At 41.3% G+C, this 23,058-nt stretch overlaps 1 protein-coding gene across 1 annotated transcript in view; it reads right to left on the bottom strand.

Moving 5' to 3' along the window:
- The window catches only part of BRF1 (BRF1 RNA polymerase III transcription initiation factor subunit), a 176,812-nt gene that overhangs the window by 60,581 nt on the left and 93,173 nt on the right, over positions 1-23,058 (bottom strand). Inside the window, exons 8-11 of the mRNA XM_042798984.1 lie at positions 14,909-15,035; positions 13,285-13,324; positions 13,103-13,195; positions 12,126-12,404 (exon numbers count right to left, since the gene is read on the bottom strand). Of these exons, the coding sequence (XP_042654918.1) occupies positions 12,126-12,404; positions 13,103-13,195; positions 13,285-13,324; positions 14,909-15,035 (539 nt within the window). The remainder of the gene's footprint in view (positions 1-12,125; positions 12,405-13,102; positions 13,196-13,284; positions 13,325-14,908; positions 15,036-23,058) is intronic.

Below are 23,058 nucleotides of genomic sequence, written 5' to 3'. Positions count from 1 at the left end.
GACGTAGCTAGGAGTTGCCACAAAGACTTGAGGGCAGCAAACTGGTCTGCGGAATAGCTCCTCACCTTCTGCCAGGGCGGGCCAGGCATGGGGACCTCAACCCTGTCACAGCCCCCAGGGACCAAGGGGATGAAGCTGGAGCTGTGCCACCCGAGGGCCTTTGGGGAGCAGGACCAACTGCACCCCTCACTCTAAACTGAACGCAGTGGACCCAGGATAAAGCCGAGTCACTATTTCCGGCAGCAACAGCAGAGAACCTGTGACTTTTGGCCTCTGCCCAGAAGAGGTTTGCAAGTCAATGAAAGCACGTTGTAGCCAGGATAACGCTGACAGGCCGGCAGCATCCAGGTGCCAAGGCCTCCGCACCCACCGGCATCGCGCTGGAGACGCCAGCGGAGGAGTACCAGGAGGCTGTGCCGGAGGCAGGGATCCCAATGCCTGCACCCACAAAAGTTGAATTCTCAAGGTGTTGCTCAGATGCTACCAAGATACGATTTCGTCACTGCGGTGACACTGCAAGCAACCAGCTTGACCGACCGAAATGACTGCGCATCTACCAGCCATAAAAACTTACAGATGACCTTATTTCACATTTTGCCCAAAAGAGGAGGACAGATTTGAACAATACAAAGTCATCTAAATCACAGCCCTAATTGCTCTGGCACTTAAAAAAAAAATAAAGTAAACAAGAACAACAATTTCAGGCTTTCGTGTTAGACACCACATTTTTCTCCATATTGTTGTAAAATTAAAAGTAGAAATCTTTGGATGAAGCAAGGAGAATAAGGAAGCCTGCCAAATACTGGGGAACCAACAATTAATATAATAGCAATTAATTCAGAAGAGTGACTACATGACACTGTAGGGTTCCCTCTGTGTTCTGTCCCTGTGATTGCTTAAAAAATTTGTTCAGCAAAGAAATAAAATAAAAAATGTTCTTTGTTTATTTTTTTTTTTAAATTACCAGCATCGCAAACTCCTGCTGGTATTTGAAAGTCAGTCTGGGCTCTCCCTAGTTACACATCCTTATTATCATAAACATTCCACAATTGGAAATTACTTTTTGTGAAGCTTATGCCAAAAAGAAAATAGCTGTATTGCATCTGCAGAATCAAAAGTAGTAAAATGCAATAAACATTCATCTTTGTCAGTGGCTCTGCAAACCAATCTGTTCGGCACGTAGGTGCCATTTTTACACAGTTGCTTTATTACTACATAATTATTGATGGATCAGCCAAGTGCTCTCTCAAGGAAGACTGTTCTTAAAAACGAGCTTGTGAAAAGTTTAAGTGTAAACCTTAGGATAAAAAACAGCAGCTAGATTTCATCTGATATAAACTTTTAAAGACAAAAAAAAAAATAATAAGAGGGACAATTTCAAGAAATGCTACGTTTGAGACAGGCATGAAATTGAAGCAGACAAGAAACTTTAATGTGATAGAAAGAAAGAATTGGGGACATCTGTACCGAGAATAAGTTGTAAGTAGCAGGAGGAATTATCAATCTAGTGATGTGCCAGCTCTCTGCATTTCAATTGCTTCACAGGCCATACCATAAAAATTGTTTGCAATGAAAGCAGTATGAAGAATTCCTAGATTTTATTGCTCCCAGTGATATTCTAGCCAGTTTGTGTGTGTACACCAATTGTATCCTTTCAAGTACAACACTGTTTCATATTAGTACCTGTTTAAATTGCTTGCCCACAAACATCATTCCATGTTCAAAATACCTCACTATTAAATTTTCTGTTTCAGTCAAAGTACTTCGAGAGATTTATCAAGCGTTCAAAGGCAAGAAAGTTTCATGTGAACTTTCAGAAAGTCAAGATAAAGCAATACTTTAAATTTAAAAGAAGGCTTTTTCAGGAAAGAATTCAGCATAGCTTTCTGAATTCCCTCCTCACCTTGTTAAACCAAACTTCTTCACTGCTCACAGATTTCTAAATGTTGTATTTCTGGGGCTGAACTTCAGGCATCAATCCTACTCCCAGTACAAAGACCCTGCATATAAAATCAACTTGGCCAACAGCGTATCTGAAAGTGCCCATTCCCATTCACTGATAGATCGTAAAACCTCTCCAGCACTGATACCTCAGTGCAGGCACAAATGCCACCCTTGGCCTCCAAAATATATGTTCTTTGCCACTGCAAAGATGTGGCCCAAAGTGCTCCTCCAACCCCAGCTGAACTGGGGGAGCAGGCTGCTGCCGCCGTGCCGGCCGAGGCGTCACTCCCTGACACACGTCCAGCAAAATGACCCTGCTATTAAAAAGAGCTGCAAGAGCCTGGGACATTTTTGACAGACCCGGGCGGGGGAGGCAACTATATGTGTGGTTACAGCAGCGGGCAGGAGGGGGACGAGCCAGTAAAGCGAGACATTGCTTAACCTCAGCCAGCAGCACCCACAACATCACAACCCGACACACCTGCTCCGTGTTAAAACTGAAGGCCAAATTCAACCAGGGCGGTAGAAACCAGGGATTTTATCTTTGCTCTTGGAGAAGAACTTGGCACAGGAGCTTCGTGTTAGTTCTGCAGCAGCTCCAGAGCCATGAGACATGGCGGTAGCATGGAAAGCAGGACTCCCACTAAGTCCAAAAAACTCCGGCTTGAGGTGCAGAGAGAGACTTTATGGAAAAGAAATTTCTCACTGAAGTATGTTTCAGTTAATAAAAAACATTGACAGAATACAATACCACCACTAGTGACACAATTTCATGTTGATATGGATGTTGCTGCGTTTCAATACTTGATTTCTATGGCAATGTGGATTTGCATATTATACTTTTAGCAGGAAATTAGTAAGGACCATTAAGCATAACTTCCAAAATCAGTCATTCGCCTTGTTCCTATATAAGTGTTAACGATTTGGTCACAGAGCACTGTTTTACTTGCTTCCCATCTGTGCGCACACAGTGGCTTTCTCACCGTAACTAAATCAAACACGGCATTTAGGTAGTGAATTTGCTGAAAAATGGTATTCTTCCACCCACTGTACAGCTGTTTACTTCTTGGCTTCTGCATTTACACCTATCTCAAGAGCCTTGTTTCTTCCTCTGAATTTCTTTCCTGGTACTACTTAACAGCATTATTTACTCTCTTTTATTTCGTATTCATTCCTTTATTTCTGCTACACAGCTGTGAGTGTGCAAGACTCCCATCACAGAAAACAACTGCTACAATCTTAGGTGTACACATATGTTTCAATATGAAAGTTGAACCTTACCATAAGCTGCTGACTTTAAAAGAAAGTATCTTCTGCTTCCTTTTAGCAAAACTTGGCTGCAAAAAAATCCCTAGAGTCAACCCTTTATAATTCCCTGCCCTGATTTGCAACTCCAGACACAGCCTGCCAGCATCTCATTGTCCGGCCACTTCAGACTCTCTTGACCCAAAATAGTCCATACAATTCAAGATAAAAGATCACAATTTTTGTTGTTAATAACCAACCAAAAGCTTGTCTTACCTGCCAGTTTCTTTGGCTTTGCAGCATTGTAATTAATCAACACCAAAAACTCTAAACGTGATTTTTTCAGCCTTATTGAATGCATTCTAGTGAGTGCATATGAAAATAAAATAAATTGAAAAGCTGAGTAGCCTCATGTTGACAGGTCACTCTGATTCCAGGTCAAAGCAGACTCTATATTTGGCTGCTTTGATTATAATTGCTTACAAGGTAAAAAATAAATAGCAATTATCTCATTGTCACACAAGAAAGAAGACCTAATAAATGAACCAGTCCTAAAGTAACATTGAAAAACAAATTATTTCAAAAGCAATCAGGAGTAGTAAAATTCAGTTTCCAAAATAGTTTTAATTGCCAACAGTGTCAACATTAATATTAGTCTTCTATTGGATAATACATCCATTTTAGTTATGAAAACATTTAGCAAAACAAAAATGGCAAACTACAATTATACAAGGCTAAACTCATGACTCTCTTCATCAACAGTCTGTAGTGCCATAGCTGAAATCCCTAATTACAAGGGTCATCTATACAAGCCGCAGTGCAACTCATGCATACGCATCTTGACTATGCTGACAGTCCCGTGGATTTCAGATGAACAAACAAAACAGATGAAGTGTGTAGGGGGTGTGATGAAGTTAATCCTTAAGAGGATATAGAAATTAATTTTTCAAACTAAATTCAAAGCTACTGAACAAAAGCAAAGCAAGAAACTGCTACACAAAATTATTAAAGCTCTGCAGAAGCAGCATTCCACTTAAAGGGTTTTACTTTGGTGGATTTTCAGTTTGCAGTAATTGCCTTTACCAGCCAAGCCTGTACCACAAGGATATAAAGTACTAAACAGAGGACTATTTTAGCTATTTTCAGAAGATGCAAGACAAACGTGAAGTGGTCAGGATCCACCACAGCACTGCACATGGATTTATTACCCATCATATTAAACCCAAAGTAGCTAAGCCTTGCAAATCTCACTGCGCTGTATTTCCTTCTTCCAAGGGCACATTTTGTGGCTCCTTGACCTAGGTTAATAAGTCTTTATTCTCAATAACAATTGAGACCATGAAGACTCCCTGAACTGAACCCAGGCCTCCACTCCTGACATTTCAGATACCGTGATGAATTGCTCAAATAACATCCTCCTGAGCCATTAGCTTTCCATGCAAATTTAACATCATCTCTGTAGGCTCCACGCGTTTCACTTTCCGCAACTCTCTAATGAACAATTTCAGTTTGCAGTTGAGTTCTTCACTGAAAGACTTTTCTTCCTTTTTGGCAGAAGGGAAGGGCAGGAATGTTCATTTCTTCTGCAAACTGGCCACCTAACCAAATAACTGTGAGCATTAAATGGGCTCAAATTCTAGTAGGTGCAGAAAAGGAAGTATCATATAATTGTCATACTAGCAAGGAGTTATTCAGGCTTTTTAGCCAGGTTTTCTGTGTGCCTGTAGGTGTCTGTATCATCACCCTCCAAAACTACCTTCCCCAAGTCTTGTTTTAATCTGTAGCCTATTTTAACCAGGATTTAGGAGCAGGGCAGTGAACCCTTAGATGGTTATGCTTCCACAGGTTCCTTGAGAATTGGCTCCCAGAAAATCAGAGGCAGTTATAAATGCCCCTGAAAGTTATCTCCCACGTAGAGAACCAGCATCTTTTCGAATGCTATGGAGTGTAGGTGGGAGAAAACATTGAAAAGAAGTCCCAACTGATGGAGAACCTTAGACTGGCACCTACAAACTCCAAGGCATCTCAGTCAGCTGCGAAACACAACCCTCCCTTAGTATTCAGGGAATTACTTTTTTCATAATTTTGCTATTTAGGTATGGGGAGAGGACTATTTATAAAGCCCCAGCTGAGCTTTTTCTCTTCTCCCTTCTTGCCCAGCTCTGTGTTCCTGGACATTTCCACCTCCCTAAGCCTAAACCTAGGTGGAGCAGATGACAGCAGACCTGGACTTCTCAATGCAAGGGAAAGCAGTGCATAAAAACGTGCTCGGGATGCTTCTCTCTTGCTCCATTAAAAAGCAGTATCTGTGCAGCAGCACACACATGTCAAATACCAACATGCAGAATTACGCACCAGAACTCTGGTTCAGCATGTTCAACTTCTCCCAGCCACAAGTCTCCAAACTGGAGACACAGATCTGCTGCCACCTCCTACTCCAAAGAGCCTGCAGCCAGCAGGCAGCTGAAGCAGCAAGAGAGGAGAAAGCAGCTTTTTTGCCTTACTTCCTTAAGCAAGGGAGGATGAGGCCTTAAGCAGCTGGTTAGCTTCATCAAAGAGCAATGTAAGGCTTTTACGCTACTCAAATTGAAAATAAAGCTGATTTTCCATCATGCTTTTACTGAAAGAATTAAAGACAGAAAAGACATGTTGCCCACTGCCACTCAGCAGTCGGGATGAGGCAGGAGTCAGGCAAAAAAAAATCCAAGCCTGGAAAAGCTTTTATGGATTTTAAAACATTTCCCATGCCAGACCAGAATTTTATGAAACAAAAATTAAGGAAAAAGGAGAAAGAAGAGGAGGGAGAAGGAGAAGGAGAGAAGGGCATAAAGAGACTTCCCCACTTGAAACAGCCGGGGTAACAGGACAGCCAGGCTGGTCAGCCAGGGACTAAGGGAATTCATTCACATGGGACATGGCCAAATAAGGTTTAAGAGATGAGTCTGCTCCATTCAGCTCAGGAACCTGAACCCCACTCTCCAGTACCTTCTCCCAATCACAGCCCCCATTACTCTGGGGCAGTCCTTTTTGACCAAGAATTCTGATAAAAACAACACACATTTTCCTATAAGGAGTGTCTATATTGATAAATGAATCCTTTGGAAAATTCCTAAAACATCCACAAATGTTCCAAAATTGTATTCACATGATTCAGCTTATGCTTTCACTCACGTTTATCTCCCTGATGGCTCTAATAAACTGCAGGTTTCTCTCCAAAACTCCTCTCTAGATTTGTCTGGAAATCTTTCAGCCATACTGTATGATTAGTTTTCATCTCTTAACCTTCCTAGTTACTCATGGCATGAATATGGAACAAATTTATAGCATTCCTATCCTTAATGAAATGCAAAGATCCTGCATGAAGAAATGTGTACACAGATTTCGGAGTAACACATGGACACGCAATACTCGTGTGTGAGTGACATACATAGTCAAGTAAGAAAATCATGTCATCTGTAATTCATACCCAAGACTTCAGGTATCAAAAAACTGCATTCAAAGCAGCTGGTGGTCTCCTATTACCATGCTGGCTGCAGCATGCTCTTCACATCTCATTAACAGCATAATGAAGGCTCAATCAGGGATACAGTCTATCAAGGCTGCCAAACATAGGCCTATAGAGGCTAGATTAGAAAGATTAGCTTGTACCAAAGTTTTTATTGCTTAGATCTCAAAATTGGGAAAGAGCTAGTCCTGCCACAGAAAATATTTTCCAATGAGCAAATGGCACATGGAAACAAAGATCAAACCCTCAAAGTGCTTGGAAGGCATCACAGAAGGAAGGTGGCACCAAGCAGGTCACACACACTGCCCATTGCCACAGGTGGGGCTTAAAACCACTGAAGCAACTGCAGCGTCGAAGCCAGAGACAGAAGAAGAGCGATCAGGATGGCGACACGCGAGCTTGCACTGATGACCAAGTGTACTGTGCATATGCAACACAATTAGCACTAAACTCAGCAGCTTTATTTCTCATGTATGCAGTAATTAAGTTTTAAGAGGGTTTCATAATGTTCTCTCTAATTACTGATTATATCTTTTTGTATACTTTATACATTTTCACACAGTTGGCACTGATGTACTCAGACAAAATCTGAGGAAGAAAGGAGGATGCTAGAAGAAGGAAGTAGCACACAGGGGGTCAATGCCCATCCCTTGATGGAGCAGCAATGGCGAAAGACATGAGACTGACCCCCTGATCTTTCAATTCAAGTTGGGATCCTGGATGGGGTGAGCAACTCTCCTTGGCACACACAGCCACCAGCAGCCATTCTCCAACCATTTTCAGCCCGTGGGTCCTTAAGCATCCTTCCATGGCAGCTCAGATCCTGCTAGAAATGTCACATTTCTGCAAACTTCCCTGGCCACAGTGCTGCTGGCACTGGCGTCTGCTGCTGCCAAAAAAAAAAATAGGGAGCTCATACATACATGAATTTTGATTCGCTGGGTGAGGGAGCTGAGTCTGCTCACAGAGGGATGAGGGAAACCCCAAGGACAGGACTAAGTATGAAGTGAGAGCTGGTAGGTGTGGGGGATGAAATCTGGAGGAAAGGAGTAAAACCCTGGAGGATGAGCTCATCCCTGTCTCATATAACTTCATCTTTAGCCACTTTTCACATCCTCCTTGAGTAAGACGTTGAAAAGCACTGGTACGCAGGGACGACAACTATTCGATCAATGAACACTGTCTGCACGGGGTCTTTAACACCCACCAAAATCAATGGCAACATCTTTCAACCTCAGCTCATGTCAGATTATGCCTGCAGCAGTAATGGAGGCACATAAATACAAGGAGCAATAAACGAACCAACTATTAATTGTGAAAAACCACAAAACCTTTCTTATGTATTCTTAGTGAAATTAGCAGCGAATGCAGTTAGCTGGGTGCCTAAGCAAGCACAAGATGGTACAAGCACGGTGATTTCTCACTGCAAAAGCCACTTACTTTCCTGAGGACGTGTAGGAGTGTGTTACCATCCACTTCACATACATTATTTGAAACTACTGCCCTAAATGACTGCACGTGAATTTTGATTCAAAACAAAAACTACACCAGGTCTCAAACACTACCTAGATGACGAAGAGGAAGTTATACAAAGGCAGTTGGTAACTTACACCATGTATTTTACCTTTGTCTCTGTTATTATCAGACATTCCTCACTTTTAGCCCTGGCCAGAATTAAGTTTATGACTTTCGATTTAAGTGGCCAGAAGAGATGAACTGGCAGAGTACAGCCTAGCAGCGTGACATGGGAATAACAAGGTGACAGTCAACAAACAACAGGACAGAAACACCAAGAAAGATGATAAATTATTTGAAGTAGTATAAAAGGGACATAAAAATAAATTGCAAAGGGAAATTTTACACCAAAGAATGATATTTCTCGAGAATGAAGTCCATGATATTCGACTGGCAGTCTTCTAAAGGAAATGGTGCCCTGTTCTGAGGAACTGCAGAATCAGAAATAGGATGTAGAGCATGGAGAGGATGCTGGAAAGCTGCAAGGCCAGGAAAATGGTCAGACTGATGTACCCAGCCTGAATCTCTGAAACTGTGATCTCACTATAAAGCATTTTTATCGTGAAGAATAAGAAAGAAGCAGTTTGCAAAGCCTCAAACAGATTTCAGCTTAAATGTCTCTGCAAATTAATACACTTTGTAGGAAGAAAAACCAGTCAAATGTAGTGTTTATTCTAAGCACATTACTGCCTCAGACTCATTAACCCGGTACCTTACATGCTCTCTTTGTAATGCAAATTTGCTAAAATACTATGCTTTCCATAAAACATTCATATAGATGAGCTCACACTGCTCAAATACCAATAGTAAGTGGAGCAAAAATACACTAAATTTTTCTTAATACTTGGACTCTGCACCTAAGTCTTATCTGCATAAGCAGTTTGTGAGAAACCTTCTGCTGTTGCTGCAGCCCCTGTAGCACAAAGGTGGAAGATTTCCCAAAGCAGCTGATGTAGGCAATTATAAACTGAATTACCACATGCAAAAGCCAAATGAAAAGACTCTGTAGAAGGTACCTACAGCAGAGGGTTTTTTGAGGAAGAGAGATCGTTACAGAGTGGAGATATCCTGCATTTAAGGAGGCCAAACACTGCACATACAGCACCTGCTTGCTGAGCTCCTATTGAAGAGCCACCAGCCCAGCCACGCGGAGTATCAGCACGAGGGTTTGCTGGAATCCTCACCACGTAGCACCAGGCACGCTGTTTCCAACTGCTGCACTGACCAGACCTAATACATCCATCCAACAACACATGGAGCCCAGCAGGAGATACAAAATCATCCTGACTAAGGTCTCCAGCCCAACCTGACCCAGATGGGCCACACAGTGGAAGATGACTCGGGGTTGCAGAGGGCTGAGGGAATGGAAAGGTTCCTGGTTTATGACTTACGCAGCTGTGGAGAAGAACCAAAACATCATGTTAAGGGTGCAATGTTACTATGACTCTCTCCCTTCTCCAACAGACTTTGAATGTTCATGTTGGAAGATGAAATACCATAGCAAACCTATGGCCAGCTGAGATTGACAATATAAATTGCACTAAACTGAATTCAAATACATAGGATAAGTTCAGAAAATGTTATGATCTTTCCCTCTTCCCTCCACAGGCACCAACAACTTCTGTTTCAAGATGATCTGTAACTGTGCCATCTCAGTTCAAAGTCTGAGCAACTGCTCTCATCCTATATTTAGTTTTGAAAACTGTCATTTCATTTTCAGGCTTGAAGAAGGGCCCTGGAAGAAGAAAAATGGAAATTGTCTAATTTTTACAACTATACCAGTTGGCCTGATAGAAGAAGACACTAGCTCTAGATACAAGCCTTTCCCAGATTTCCAAGAACTATGAGGCAGAACTCAAGACATCACTGTCTGAAGTGACAGAAGCATCTATGCTGGTTCTCATCGAGGTTCAGCGCTAAGATGCACAGGTGACCAACAGGAGGCATCTTAACAAAAGGTTTTCTTTATCCTGCAGAATAACATGCCAGCTGCAAGCCAGGTGTGCTTCCCAGCCTGCCTGCTAGGCCTGGTTCCCAACCATCCAAAACACAGCAAGGCCCCGTTACTGCTCCTGAACCCAGAGGAGCTCCCAAAGGACACCAGGTCCCCCAGGGGATGAGGCACACGCACACCGTGATGCACCCACACCACACAGGCACTGCATGGCAAGGGCTGAGGGACTGGGAACGGCACCCCAGCACGACTACCCCACAGTACAGACATAACAAAGTGAATCTGACTTAACATGAAACTTTCAAATGGTTAAAATACATTAGCAGAGTCACTGAAAAAAAAAAAAAGTTTGGGGCAGGATCTACGATCAAAAATAAAACCAAACCAGTAATTTGGCATACGAGCTTCACAACATGTTAAGAAAATAAGTACTTGTTCAAACACCCACAATGATTTCTCAGATGCATTAAAAGAGAATGAACATACTGAAACCTATTTGGTTTTGAAGTTCAGTTCATTTGGCACATCCTCCACTTTTGAAAGAAAACAAACAGCAAATGCAGACACGCCATAGCATGAGCAGTCATGCACTCTCCTGCCCACCTGCCTGAAGCCCGACTCAGAGGAACATACCTGGCTATACCAGCTTAGTTTCATCTTTAAACTCAGTCCTCAGCCTGTCCATTAAAACGGTCAATAGCAGTGCCAGCTGAGAAACGTCCATCAGTGGAAACTCATTTTTACAGGTCATTGGCTAGCCAGACAACAACAGCTTCTAGCCATTACTGACCTCTCTTCGACATGAACCACTGATTTCCAGGAGAAAGATGAGCCACGAGCCATCCATTTTCTTAATCATAATTAAAACAAAACCAAAACCACTCAACTGTTTCTATATGATTTTGTTTGTACAAAATAGAAACGTGCAATCATCCCACTATGTTTTTGGAAGGCGAACGGTAACATAATAAGAATGTGAATGCATTTAGTTCACCTACTGAAGCAGGGAGTACCTTATTATAAGTAGGTGCCATTGAACAGAAATTAGCATCAGAACAGTTTGGATAACAACATGTTCTGCTGCATCGACCCCCAGGGTAAGGTGACAAAACAGATTCGGACAGGTGTGTCTTATGATGAAAAAATTAATTTTGATAAAGGAAAGGAAAAAATGCCTTTAGATTCTCAGAGTCATTAAGATGGAAAAGGAATTTAAAAAAACAGCATCTCCATAAAGCTCAAGCACACACAAGAAAAAGCAAACAAACCTGCCTGGACAACTGTCTGTGTGCAGTACCGTCTGCCTTAATGACTCAGAAAAAACTGGCTTCCTTAGTTGATCAGCCCTGCTCCCACTACACTATACAGAGCTGTATGTTACAGACCAATCTGGGAGTTTTAAGAAAAATGGAGCAAAACCACCAAAACACACACCAAAGAAAAAAGCATACAACCAGTGATTTCCTCTTACAAATGTATTAAATATTTGCCATTTGCAAAGATTCTCAATCAGAGAGACAGACTGCATCATGTTTGACTCCAGTAAACTGTCTCTTGAGAAAGTCTGCCTTGATCTAAAATTCTCATACTTTGGTTTTAATTCCCAGTCATATTTACAGGAATATGCTTCCTTCAATTTCCTAATTAAGACTGCATGGCTTGAAATATGGCCATCAGCTATCATATGACTGCAAATCTACATGACTAAGATACACATTCTCAGGCTTCAGAAAATAATTAGGCACTCCAGATATTCTGCAGCTTCCTGAGGAGCAGATGCCAATGACCAACATCAACAATCAAGACCACTGGTCCCATTGCAGCTCCTGTACCTAGACATTACAGTGATTCATGGAATTGCTACCACACCAACCTCCAAGACATATGGAAATTACACAGCAAGTCCACAACTGGTTGCTTGTGTCCAGTTTCCACTCTGAGCTGAAGTGGTCTCCTACTCACCAGGCTCTCGGTCCTTGGTGGATATGCACTCTTTTATGGACTCTGTTATGCCAAGACTAGCTGCAGTGGGGAGCGGGCCGAGCAAGGATTCCAGTGCGGGTGGTCTCACAAGGGCTTCATTTCCATTTCTGCATTCCCCATCTTCATTATTTTTTACTCTATCCTTCTCATGAAGTTCATTATAAAAGTCCTTGTTTAAGTGATTAGCAGCTGCTTCCAGTTCCTCATCTTCTGCCTCCTCCTCCCCAAATACACTAGATGTACTATCTTCTATACAATCTGTAAGGGTAAAAAAAAATCCAACCGATCATTGCATACCATCTGTTACAGAAACTAAATAAATAAAGAGGCGCTCATTTAAACAATAAAAATATTTAGAAAAAATCTGTAGAAGAAATACACAATATTTTAGCCCAATGTATGAATATACAGAGCTTCCAGATGCTCTTCAAATTCATTCCCTTGGCTATTAAAATGTATTTTTGTGAATACAGCCATCATTTAAAATAGAAGTATTGTGTTATCAAATTATGGCAGGGAACAGGGCTTTTCGAGAGAAGCCAGCTACTTACTGATATAATTACAAATGAAAAATAGCCAGTTCAACCTGCACAAAGCCCTTCCGTATAGCTTAGTCAGCTGTGGGATTCGGTGACAGAAGGGTCTAGATACTGGTCCACTGCACTTCCAGTGATGAAAAGGAACATTCTCAGGTGCCAGTGCCAAGCTTATACTGCACCAGGAAAGAAAAACAACTGATGTCATTAATGAACTGTCATTGTAATGAACAATGGAGTTCTTTTGAAGACTGATATATGAACCAACTAATTGGCAGAGAGAACCCCAACGCAATAGAGATCTTGTACTATGCAAGCATATATATGATCATATTTATCACAATAAAGTTTATACATTTAAGACATTGAAGGATCTGAACCTGTTACTATTTAAGTAGTCATAAGACTTTATAGACTTACCATCTTTAGTGAAATTTGCAAATACGCCTTTTGCTTTTGGTCTACTGTTTTCTAATTCAATCTCTATTTCATCTTGATAGCTCGATATTTCGCCTGTGGTGATAAAATAAAAATAAAACTCAGCAATCATTGATGCAATTTTGAAGAAATGGGTGATATGTTACACTAAACACAACTCATACCTTCAAAATCTTCCAGCTTTTTTGATAACGCCTTCTCAAGCTGAAATGAAAATAAACAAAATAAACATAAAATTACTAAAAGAACCCCACAACTTTGTACTGTTTGTGAACTGTATATAGAGACAAAGAATGATAGGGTATTTTAAAAGCAATAAGCAGGTTTCAAATCCCAACTCAAATTACTTTGTGGTGTCAGATAGGTAAGACAGACAAGTTTCAAAATACTGATTTCAAATGTTATCTCACCCATCTCTATACTTCAGAAGGAACCTTCACTCTGGCAAGCTGTAAATAAAAAGGCCCATTCTTCAGCAGTCAGACTCTATGGCTATGGCTGTGCCTGCAGATGTGAGCAAGCGCAAGGACAGAGCTGAAATTGCGGTGCCTGGGCCAGACACAGCACACAGGCGATGGCAGAGTGAAGTACCGACCTACAGCACCTGGCAGGCTCTTGAGAACATCATAAACACACCTACAGACCTTTAAATGATAGCGTTTAGAACAGTAAAAACAAAGCCCCTGAAAAAACAATAATGTAAGAATTGGCTATGACGATAGTAAAATCTTCTCCTTTGGTGCCAGCTTTAGTTCATGCTTTGTAAAGAAATTAAGCCACATGAGAACTAGTATCTGTGGAAGAAGGTGTTGTACCATACAAAAAACTAGCAGTCTCATTAAAGTAGTTGAGTTATTGTTTTCATATGTGTTTTAAGAAAAAGTTACATGTCATAGCACTTCTCCTGACCATGGGTATCACCTTAAAAACAGTGCAGAGTTTCTGATCCAATTACACCACTTCCACCTTTGCAACCCTGATCCTTGCTAACCAGGGTGGAAGAGTACATACAGCACATAAAAGAGAAGTGCAGACATTAGGACAGCTACTTTAGACCACCATGCCACAAGCTCAGCTTAACTTGTCACATGACAGCCTCCAGTTTTGTAAGGACAAAAAGATTTGATGCTTCAGTAAAAAGTCAAAGCACAAGAAGGGAAGCACACATGCAGCAGGGAAGCAAGCATAAAGGAGGTAATGGTGCTCAGTGTAACTGCATCAGCTTGCAAATGGGGGAGAATCTGGGCAGAGCGTGATGAGCCCTCATCTACAATACAGAAGTCGTGGGCTAATCACCAAGCACTGGTGGCCTGCAAAACACAGAAGCTCAGCTGGTGCTCGTTTACTCGGCCACCCAGACATCCTGATCTGCACTAACCAGAGCAGTGACTCTGTACTTCCCACAGTGGCTGGCTAAGACATTAGACACACTTCGATCCCTCATCAGGGAATGTTTAAAGCTACATTTGAAGTTACACATCTGAAAGAGCACGTCTCTGGAGGAGTGAACAAAAATTATATAGGAGAAAAAGTTATAGATGTGTGTATATATATAGATATATATATATATTTTTTTTAACCAGGAAGCTACCTCTTTGCCAGTAAAACAAAAAGAATCCTTTAGTTAATGGGCATCTATATGCACTATGCTCACTCTTCCCTTAAGAACCTCAAAATAAATGTAACTAAACCTTATCATGTAGGATTCGCTGTCAACCGATTCAAAAAGGAATATACAGAGAAAGGAGAGAATAGAGAAATACAGAGAGCATCCAATTCAGAATTCACCTGCTGTATCTTCAATTTTTTTTGACCAGCTGTAAATGAAGGAGGATCACATTCTTCTTCCAAGTCAATCTTCATAAACTCATCTATGGTTAGCTGACTTGTTGGTGTATCTTCAAACTCTGTCAACCTACCAAAGCATACAGCACATTACCATAACATCTTTAAGAACTCCTCTAAAAGTAACAAAATTTGTCAAACTGCTATGTTACAGAATAAACATGTCATCCTTAGAAACTCTGGCTCAAATACAGACTACATTAAAACTGAAGTGATACTAATTGTTTCATCTGCTGCAAAGAAAGTATCTTCTCATATCATAAATTAGCTTTTGATTTATTAGAGTATGTAACGCACATTTTTTTTGATGAACAATGACTGAACAGAAATACCGCAGCCCCTATGGTCAATTAAGTATAGACTGACAAAACTAAGGCAAGAAACACAGATCATTCCTCCTGTCTCATTGCTTTTGTTATCAACAGCTACAACAAAACAGATTCCCAAACCAAAATATCTGCCATCATAGTTTAGGAGTACGCTCAAAAATATTCCTGATATGTTAGCACAATTAATTTATGCAAAGCAAGTGTTAAAGTAACATATATTCACCAGATTGGAAGAGGAACAAGAAGTAATCCTCCCAGGACACACAGAAGCAGCAGTAGAAGAAATGATCAGCGGCATATTGCGCAGATGGAATAGATGAATGCATGTAATTTTACAATAATATACTTTGCATTTGTTCAATGCTCACATTTTAAAAGTTCCTACCTATGTGACAGATAGGACTAGCTCCATGGGGAATCTTTTAAAGGAACTGAGTCTTAAATGAGACCACGTTGTCATAACTTCATCCTCAAATTTCAGCATTTTATACAGGTGGTTGACAATGAGCACATCCATCTCACAGATGGAGAAAGTGAGACAAAAGGTTAAGTACAAAGCCAGGTCAGGAAATGTCTGGCAGAATGCTTTTCTGACAGAAAGTGCCCTTTTAATAATATGAACATTTTCCATGGGAAAACAGCAGTGATGGGTCTGCAGCTGCTTCACTGGAATATTCCTATCTTCCAGAGGAAACAAATCTAACAACAGCTTCCATCTGCAAAGCTAGGAAACTAAAAACAGTGATTCAGTACTCCCAGCACAGGACCTTTCAGCATCTCTCCCCGCCTAAACACAGTCATGGTTTTCTCTTCTACCACTGACTGCAACAAAACTCTTTCTGAAGAAGGAATTTTCTCTAGGACATAAATTCAATTTCCAAACAACTCCAGGGTCAAAGCCAAGAGCACAGGGCCACAATCTCCCCCTACATCCTCAACAGTACCCGTATTTCTTTATTTATAAACTGAGGAGCAAGATAAGACAGCCTGTAGAAAGGGTCGTAGGCATGCCCTCACCTCAGGACACTTCGCCTGGGGGCACCCTGCCCCCGGGGCACCGTCCACAGGCCACGCGTGGCATGTCCTGCTGTGAAATGTGCAGGGAGAGCCGGGAACCTCTACGTAAAACCAACAGCAAGCAGCACGCTGAGCCCAGGCATGGCTGTGCTGGCCAGAGTTAGTGCTGCTGAGGAGAAGAAAGCCTCTGAAACCTAGTCTTGCTTTTGGAGTTCAGGCATCTACACAAAGCCCCAAATTAGCCATGTATTTGAGAGTGACTGACAGCCCAAAACCTTCCCTTGCGAGTGCCAGGGACCGGCTCTCTCCTCCTCTCTTTCAGATCAAATTGGAAAGGAGAGGAGGATGCTGGATGCTGTTGGCAGCAGCAGCACCCAGCTTTTAATTAACAGACTAGAAATCTTTCTCAGTGTTAAGGGGCTCCCAGTGTGCGTTACCCACCTTCCAGGCGAGAGCCTCATTTATCAGACTAGAGGGAAAACCTGGCTAGGGCACTGCTATTATTATTTTAATTCAGGAAACACTTAATGCGGAACCCATGTATCATTTCAGGAGCATGGAACTTCCTAGTCACCATCATTAAAGCACAGTCATCCATCTCTCCACTTATGAATCATGCACTCGCAGGTAGTCCCACTTCAGCAAGACTTCTCCTCCCGACCAGCCTTGCCTTGTTAAAATGTTATTCTCCTCCCACCATAAAAAGCCAGCGTGCGCTTTGGCAAAGCCGCTCTGTTTATCCCACACTTGCTCCAGCCCCGGCCAAAACGGCACCACCTCCAGGCATGCGGAGCAACCTAGCAAACACCAGCAGCAAAACCAGTCGCTCACGAAGCAAGGTTGGGGATGGGATGACCAAGCTGGGGTTTCCGCCCCTCACCCCGTGCACATCTCCTCGAGGACACCTGAGGCTCTGTCTGTCCCCTTCCCTGTGCACCATGTTCTGTGACTCCTGTCACGTCAGATGTCAGCCCACAAGAGAGCACGAGCTTCGGCTCAAGTGCCACCTTCGGCCATGAGCTCAAATGGCAGAACGGCAGCACCGGTCTCCCCCGAGACCTTCAGTGCATCTGCAGTGGGACAGGGCAGAGCCACGTCGTGTTTGCTGGTGGTGCTACCAAGGCGCAAAAAGCCCCCAGCACGGCACGACCATCCGACCCAGCCACCAGCATCCAGCCCCACGGCAGTGCCCTCCTCCTCCTCAGTCCTGATCCAAGCCAAAGGGGGCAAGGGCCGACCCCCCGGCGGTGAGGGCTGCCAGCGGGATGGTGTAGGCACAGGCCGGTGGCAAGCCCAAATTTAGAGCAACACGTTATTTCTTCACTTCTCGCCAGTCTTAACCACAAGGCTCTAGCCTTCCTCCTGAAATGAAGAACCATCCCTGATGGTCAGGATCACAGCTGGAGCATCATCTCTGTGGGGGAGTGAGCTCTTCACTCAACATTTTCTCCTTTAACTTGATATAAATAAATACCTGCATTTGCCAACCACTTGCCTGCCTCAACATTTTACATTGGCTGATATCCTGTCTACATATTTTTAAACATTTCTTTAATTTTATCCAGTGTTTGGACACATGCCACTAAGTCAACAAACTGATGCACGCAGCAGTCTACACCGCATGAAACAAGGTAACATTAGTTTGGCAGCTAAGAAAAACTGGCGCAACCTTAATTATAAGCACAATAATTTCAGGGGTGAGGGAGTGCCCTTATGAAAAAAAAAAAAAAAAAAATAGCTACGGGCTATTTTTTAAGTCCCACATAAAAATGATATCCAAGTTCATTTTGCTCTTTTCTTAATCTAAAAAAATCTAATAATAGTTGCCATTTCAAGTTATGCACAGAAGGAGGAAAATAAGCAGATATACAAATTAAGATATTATTTCCTTGGCACAAATTCAAAAGGGCTCTAAAAACTGAAATTTGGCAGACAAGTATTTTCTATTTATAGTCAAAGCAGAGGCAACCACTACAGCTCAGGCTAAGATTCAACTTCCAGTATAAACCCTCCTCTTACAGTTTCTCACAGCAAACTCTTTCAAGCAAACTCCTTTGGGAGAAAAGTTTTTCCAGAGCTTGGTGTCATCTGCCCCTAACCTCAACCCTTTTTCTCAAAGAAAAATTTCCACAGCTTTTGTTTCATCCATTTATGGACAAAACCACACCTCATCTTCTGATAAAGCACTCGTGTGCACAAAACAGTAAACCGATTCTGTTCACACTTAATTTAGCTCCCAATGAAGGAAAATGGGTGAGTCATTTTCAAGTACCAGCAATGGTTTTTTTACTTTGTTTTGTCTGAGGGATACCATCAAGTGGAGACTTACGAATCCAGTCTACAGCCAAGGAAAAAGAAGTATCCTGTGTGCATCTAGCTGCTGGGTTTTAATGTTTTATTGAACAGCAATGGGACGCTACAAACCACATAAAAGAGCAAGGTCTTCTGGAGTCCAACTGACAAACGCTTCAGGAATCCAAGCTCGAAGTCCAAGAGGGGCTTCTAAGCAGAGACCATTTAGGAAGAGCCACAGTGTCCTCCTACATACACACAATGAGCATCTAGCTCCAGAAAGCAGGCAGCATAAAGCAGAGGTATCTTGTGCTGGACCTCTATACAGAAGGGCAAACAAATTATAACTTCCGATAATTGTTTTTTTAAAGAGTGAACATGAAATTTAGCCTGAGCAGTCAGCCTTTAAGCCACCGGTTGTGAGACGTCTATTTAAAGTACTGAAAATATTTTATTAACTGATTAAAAAAAGTACTAAGCTGAATATTGGCATATTGTTAGCAGAAATACCTGAAAAAAAATTTATTGCAAGGTAAGCTGGTGGTGGTAATGAAATTCCCCTGATTTTTCTGAAATTAACAATATAATTAAAGCCCTAAGTAATAACTTACATGGTATCTACATAATCTTAACTGTCACATCTATTACAAATATTCTAGTAATAGATCAGCTGAGTTGACAACTCCAACATTTATAGAGTCTGGAAAAGTGAAGGATTAACTTTTGTATCTTGGTGAAGTACCAAAATATTGCAGTGTACCCCCACTGTTTTAACTGAACATTCATCAGTGCTGCCTACCACAATGAACCTGTGCACTCACTCATAGGGAGAAAAGTTCAGCATTTGCACTCGTGGCAAACCATCACTATTTTTTCTACTACAAATTTAACAGTTCACTGCATCATCTTTCCCATTTTTTTCCAAGCCATAAAATGTTTATGCATGAACTATTTATAGAAGTATGTAAACATATGCACTAAAATTGATACTTAATATGGAACATGTATGAGAAATAATTATTAAATGCTTCCTACATGACATGATTTTTTTTTCCAGTATCTACCAGTATGTAAATAACCAGAAGTGTAATCTCCTTATATGTAATCATTGTATAGATATATAATTTTAAATGTACTTGCAGCAATATAAAAAAGGTATTTTTAAAGCCTATATGAATGAGTATCTCATTACTAAAGGTAAGGACATAATCAGAGGCGATCCAGTTACTGTGGTTTTACAACTTAAACTTATCACCTGAACTATACTAAATTAGTCTGTCTGAGTTCCCATCCCAATGCAGCTGTAAAGAGAAATACTTTCACTTAAACAACTTCCATGGTGTACTACATTAATACATTTCACCTCTTTTTGCAATGAACTAACAGCATACACACACAGTCATTTACTGCAAACTAACCGGTGACTGATAATTTATGGTGCTCACTTGCTGGCAACTCTCTGTTGTTTTCCCAAGTATTAAAGAAAGGGTACTTTGAAAGATTTATTGTACTAAATAAAAGCACCCTTTAGAATTAGTTGTTTTTACTTGCTCACACCAAAAGAGAGATTTTAAATTATCACAAATTCATTAGCATAAATTTTAAAGCTCTGATTCTGCAAACGCTTACACATGCAGTTAACTTGGGTTAACACGTGTGCACATGGTTAGCCCACCAATAATCCCACCAACAGGTCTCCCTGGCCATCCCAGAAGTCTACCAGTCTAAACCACCTGGAATTTTTTGTCCTTGTTTCCCCTGCCTTCTCCCCCCCACCCCCAACTTGTGTGTCGTCGTCATCCCCTCCATTTAACTGTTCACATCATGTTAATGAAACAAAATGCTTTAGCATTCCTTAAAATTTTGTTTCATTAGCATGGTTCCTCCACTGTGGTCTGTCAAAAACCTTCTATGATCTCCTGGAAAAGAAAATAGCATGCTGCTTAATTTCTTAACAGCTGCTCAGATGAGGAAAGTCAAACACAGAGAAAACTGTTTACAAGATCTAAGCCTGAGTTAGTGCTAATAAGTTAATTATTGTATCAAAAGTAACAGACACCAAGTAATTCTGAAATGACATTTTAAAAATAAGTATGAATTTTAAAAATATATTAGGAATCTAATTAATGTATTAGCTTACTAGCTATATAGAAGTCGGATTTATAAAAAGGAACATTGCCTGTGAAATTGGATTCCTCAAAAATAAAATCTTTTTTCATTAAAATAGACAATCCAACTTACAAAGGTATGCTATACCAACCCATGTGGATCAAGTTGTATTTTACTCGCCATACTAGAAAGATTTCTAGAAATCATCTATAAACCACTTGAAATTATTTAACTGGAGACAAAAAATATTTCTCAGCTTACTTTCTTAGCTTGTCACAACAGCAGCCAGCAATGGAGCTCCACGTCTGCTGAGCTGCGATCACAGTGGACACCACTACAAGCTCCTTTACACCAAGTAACCTCCCTGGTTTTCTGAAAGCTTCTCTCCATAGCACACCTCAGGCAAGAGCACTTCTACAGCTCGGACGTACTGAGCATCCTCTGACCTTCCCCATGCTCAAATACCTTAGGTAAACAGCTCTCACTTAATTCATCAGATACCTTTTTCACAGGATTTTAACACAGCTTTACTCGGATCACAACCGAACACAGACTCCTTCACACCTTTCCCTTCAGTCCTGGCCTTGATACAGCTTTAGTATTTTGGAGAATGTAACCTCACAGCCAGCCCGCAGCTACGCGGGGACTACCCTGTTACCTTCCCTTCTCATCCTGACTCTGGACTCATCTATCGACTTGCTCCTGCCTTTGCCTGCTCTCACAGACATCCACCTGGCTTGAGACTGCACTGGGAGCTCGGACATGAAGTTTATATCAGCTATATATTGCAGAAATGAAAATAAGAAGAGCTGCAGGCAAAACATTCATCCCTATTCATGAATCTTTAATTTTTCCAGAAAATTACCAATGCAGTCATTGAAAGAGCTGTAGCTGTGTCCCCAGGATGTGAGCAGAGGATCCCATTTATGATAGTCCCTGCAGCATCTACAACTGGTAAATGGAGTTCCTTCATAACAAGTCTTGTCTTCCTTCCCCCAAAATGCTATTTTGTTGTGAGAAAAAACATTCACCTCAAAAATGAGCCCTTTAAACCCATGCCGGCCTTTCATTCCAATTCCTTCTAAATGAAGCTTTACTTCTGAAGTTCGTCACAAATAGGTTTTTTAACAGATAGTACTTTATGGAACTGAGAAGAAATATTTTTTATGTAAAAAGCAGCTCAATTTAAAGATAATGATAGTAAGTCAAAGAAGTAAAATGCAAGTGTTAACAAAGATAAGCAGGTTTGTTTTTTTTTTTATTTCTATTGAAGAAGTGCCTAAGATCTTCAAGCAGACATAAGGGCCACACAGTATTTGATAATACACAATGGACAAATATCACAAAAATTATTCTCACTGCAGATAAGACAGAAATTAGTATGCAGAGAAAGCATACAATAGGTGAATAAACAGATGAAGGGACAGAGTATGTAAAGGTTAAAAAGGCAGCAGCAAAGACAGGTGCATTGAGCACAGGCACAAATGCGAGGATTAAACTAAATAAAAGGGTTGAGTTTATTAAAAGTTAATTTCTGCTATCTCCACAGATGATTACACAGAAAATAACAATTTGACTAATTAGTTAATATTTGTACAGTACTTTGAATATATAAAGTGATATAGAAGTTAATATCATTTCAATTAGACTGGAAATGAGATAGAATTATCAGTGCATTTATTAATATTTAATATGTTCACTTTCAACAACGGCAACAAGCTTTACATTTTAATTGTGTGCTTCAAAACATAAAGCTAGAAGGCCCTGTGAAGTAACTACAAAGTTTTCTTAACAAGATCCTACCAAAACCCCACACATATTAAAAATAAACACACACTGTTTTTTAACCAAACAGATGGTTAAATTAAGAACTCTTGATTTGATGATGAGTGACAGGGTCCATGGGCCATGCTTTGTCGCTTTTTCCTTCCAAAACAGATTCCTTTTATGATCAGATCATTCATTTTTATGACCAGAAGTTACGTCACATTTTTGTGAACCTCCTCCTCATAGCTACTCCTCCAGTACACAGCAGTGGAAGAGGCGAAAGGCGACAGGCATGTAGGGCTTGGTGCTCTCCGGCTGATGGACAACAGGGTGAACTAATCCCCCTCTTACACAGTCACATCAGCTGCATTGCACAGGATCAGAAACAGTGCCTTTCTTGGGGAAGGGCTGCCACCCCTTGCTGAGGGTCTTCCCGAAACAGGAAGCCAAGCAGGGCTTTCTCAAAAAGCATCCCTCCCGCACCCTCAGCCAAGCCACTGACCAAGGCAGCCCGGTCCCCCCCGGCTGCCTCCACAGGGCTGGGCGAGAAGGCACCTCGTGCCGGTGCCGCCCCTCCCC

Source organism: Tyto alba, unplaced genomic scaffold, assembly GCF_018691265.1.
Source record: "Tyto alba isolate M040663 unplaced genomic scaffold, T.alba_DEE_v4.0 Super-Scaffold_29, whole genome shotgun sequence".
NCBI classification, from domain to species: domain Eukaryota; kingdom Metazoa; phylum Chordata; class Aves; order Strigiformes; family Tytonidae; genus Tyto; species Tyto alba.
Note: the sequence above shows the minus strand (reverse complement) of the source record. Positions and strands in the feature narration are given on the sequence as shown.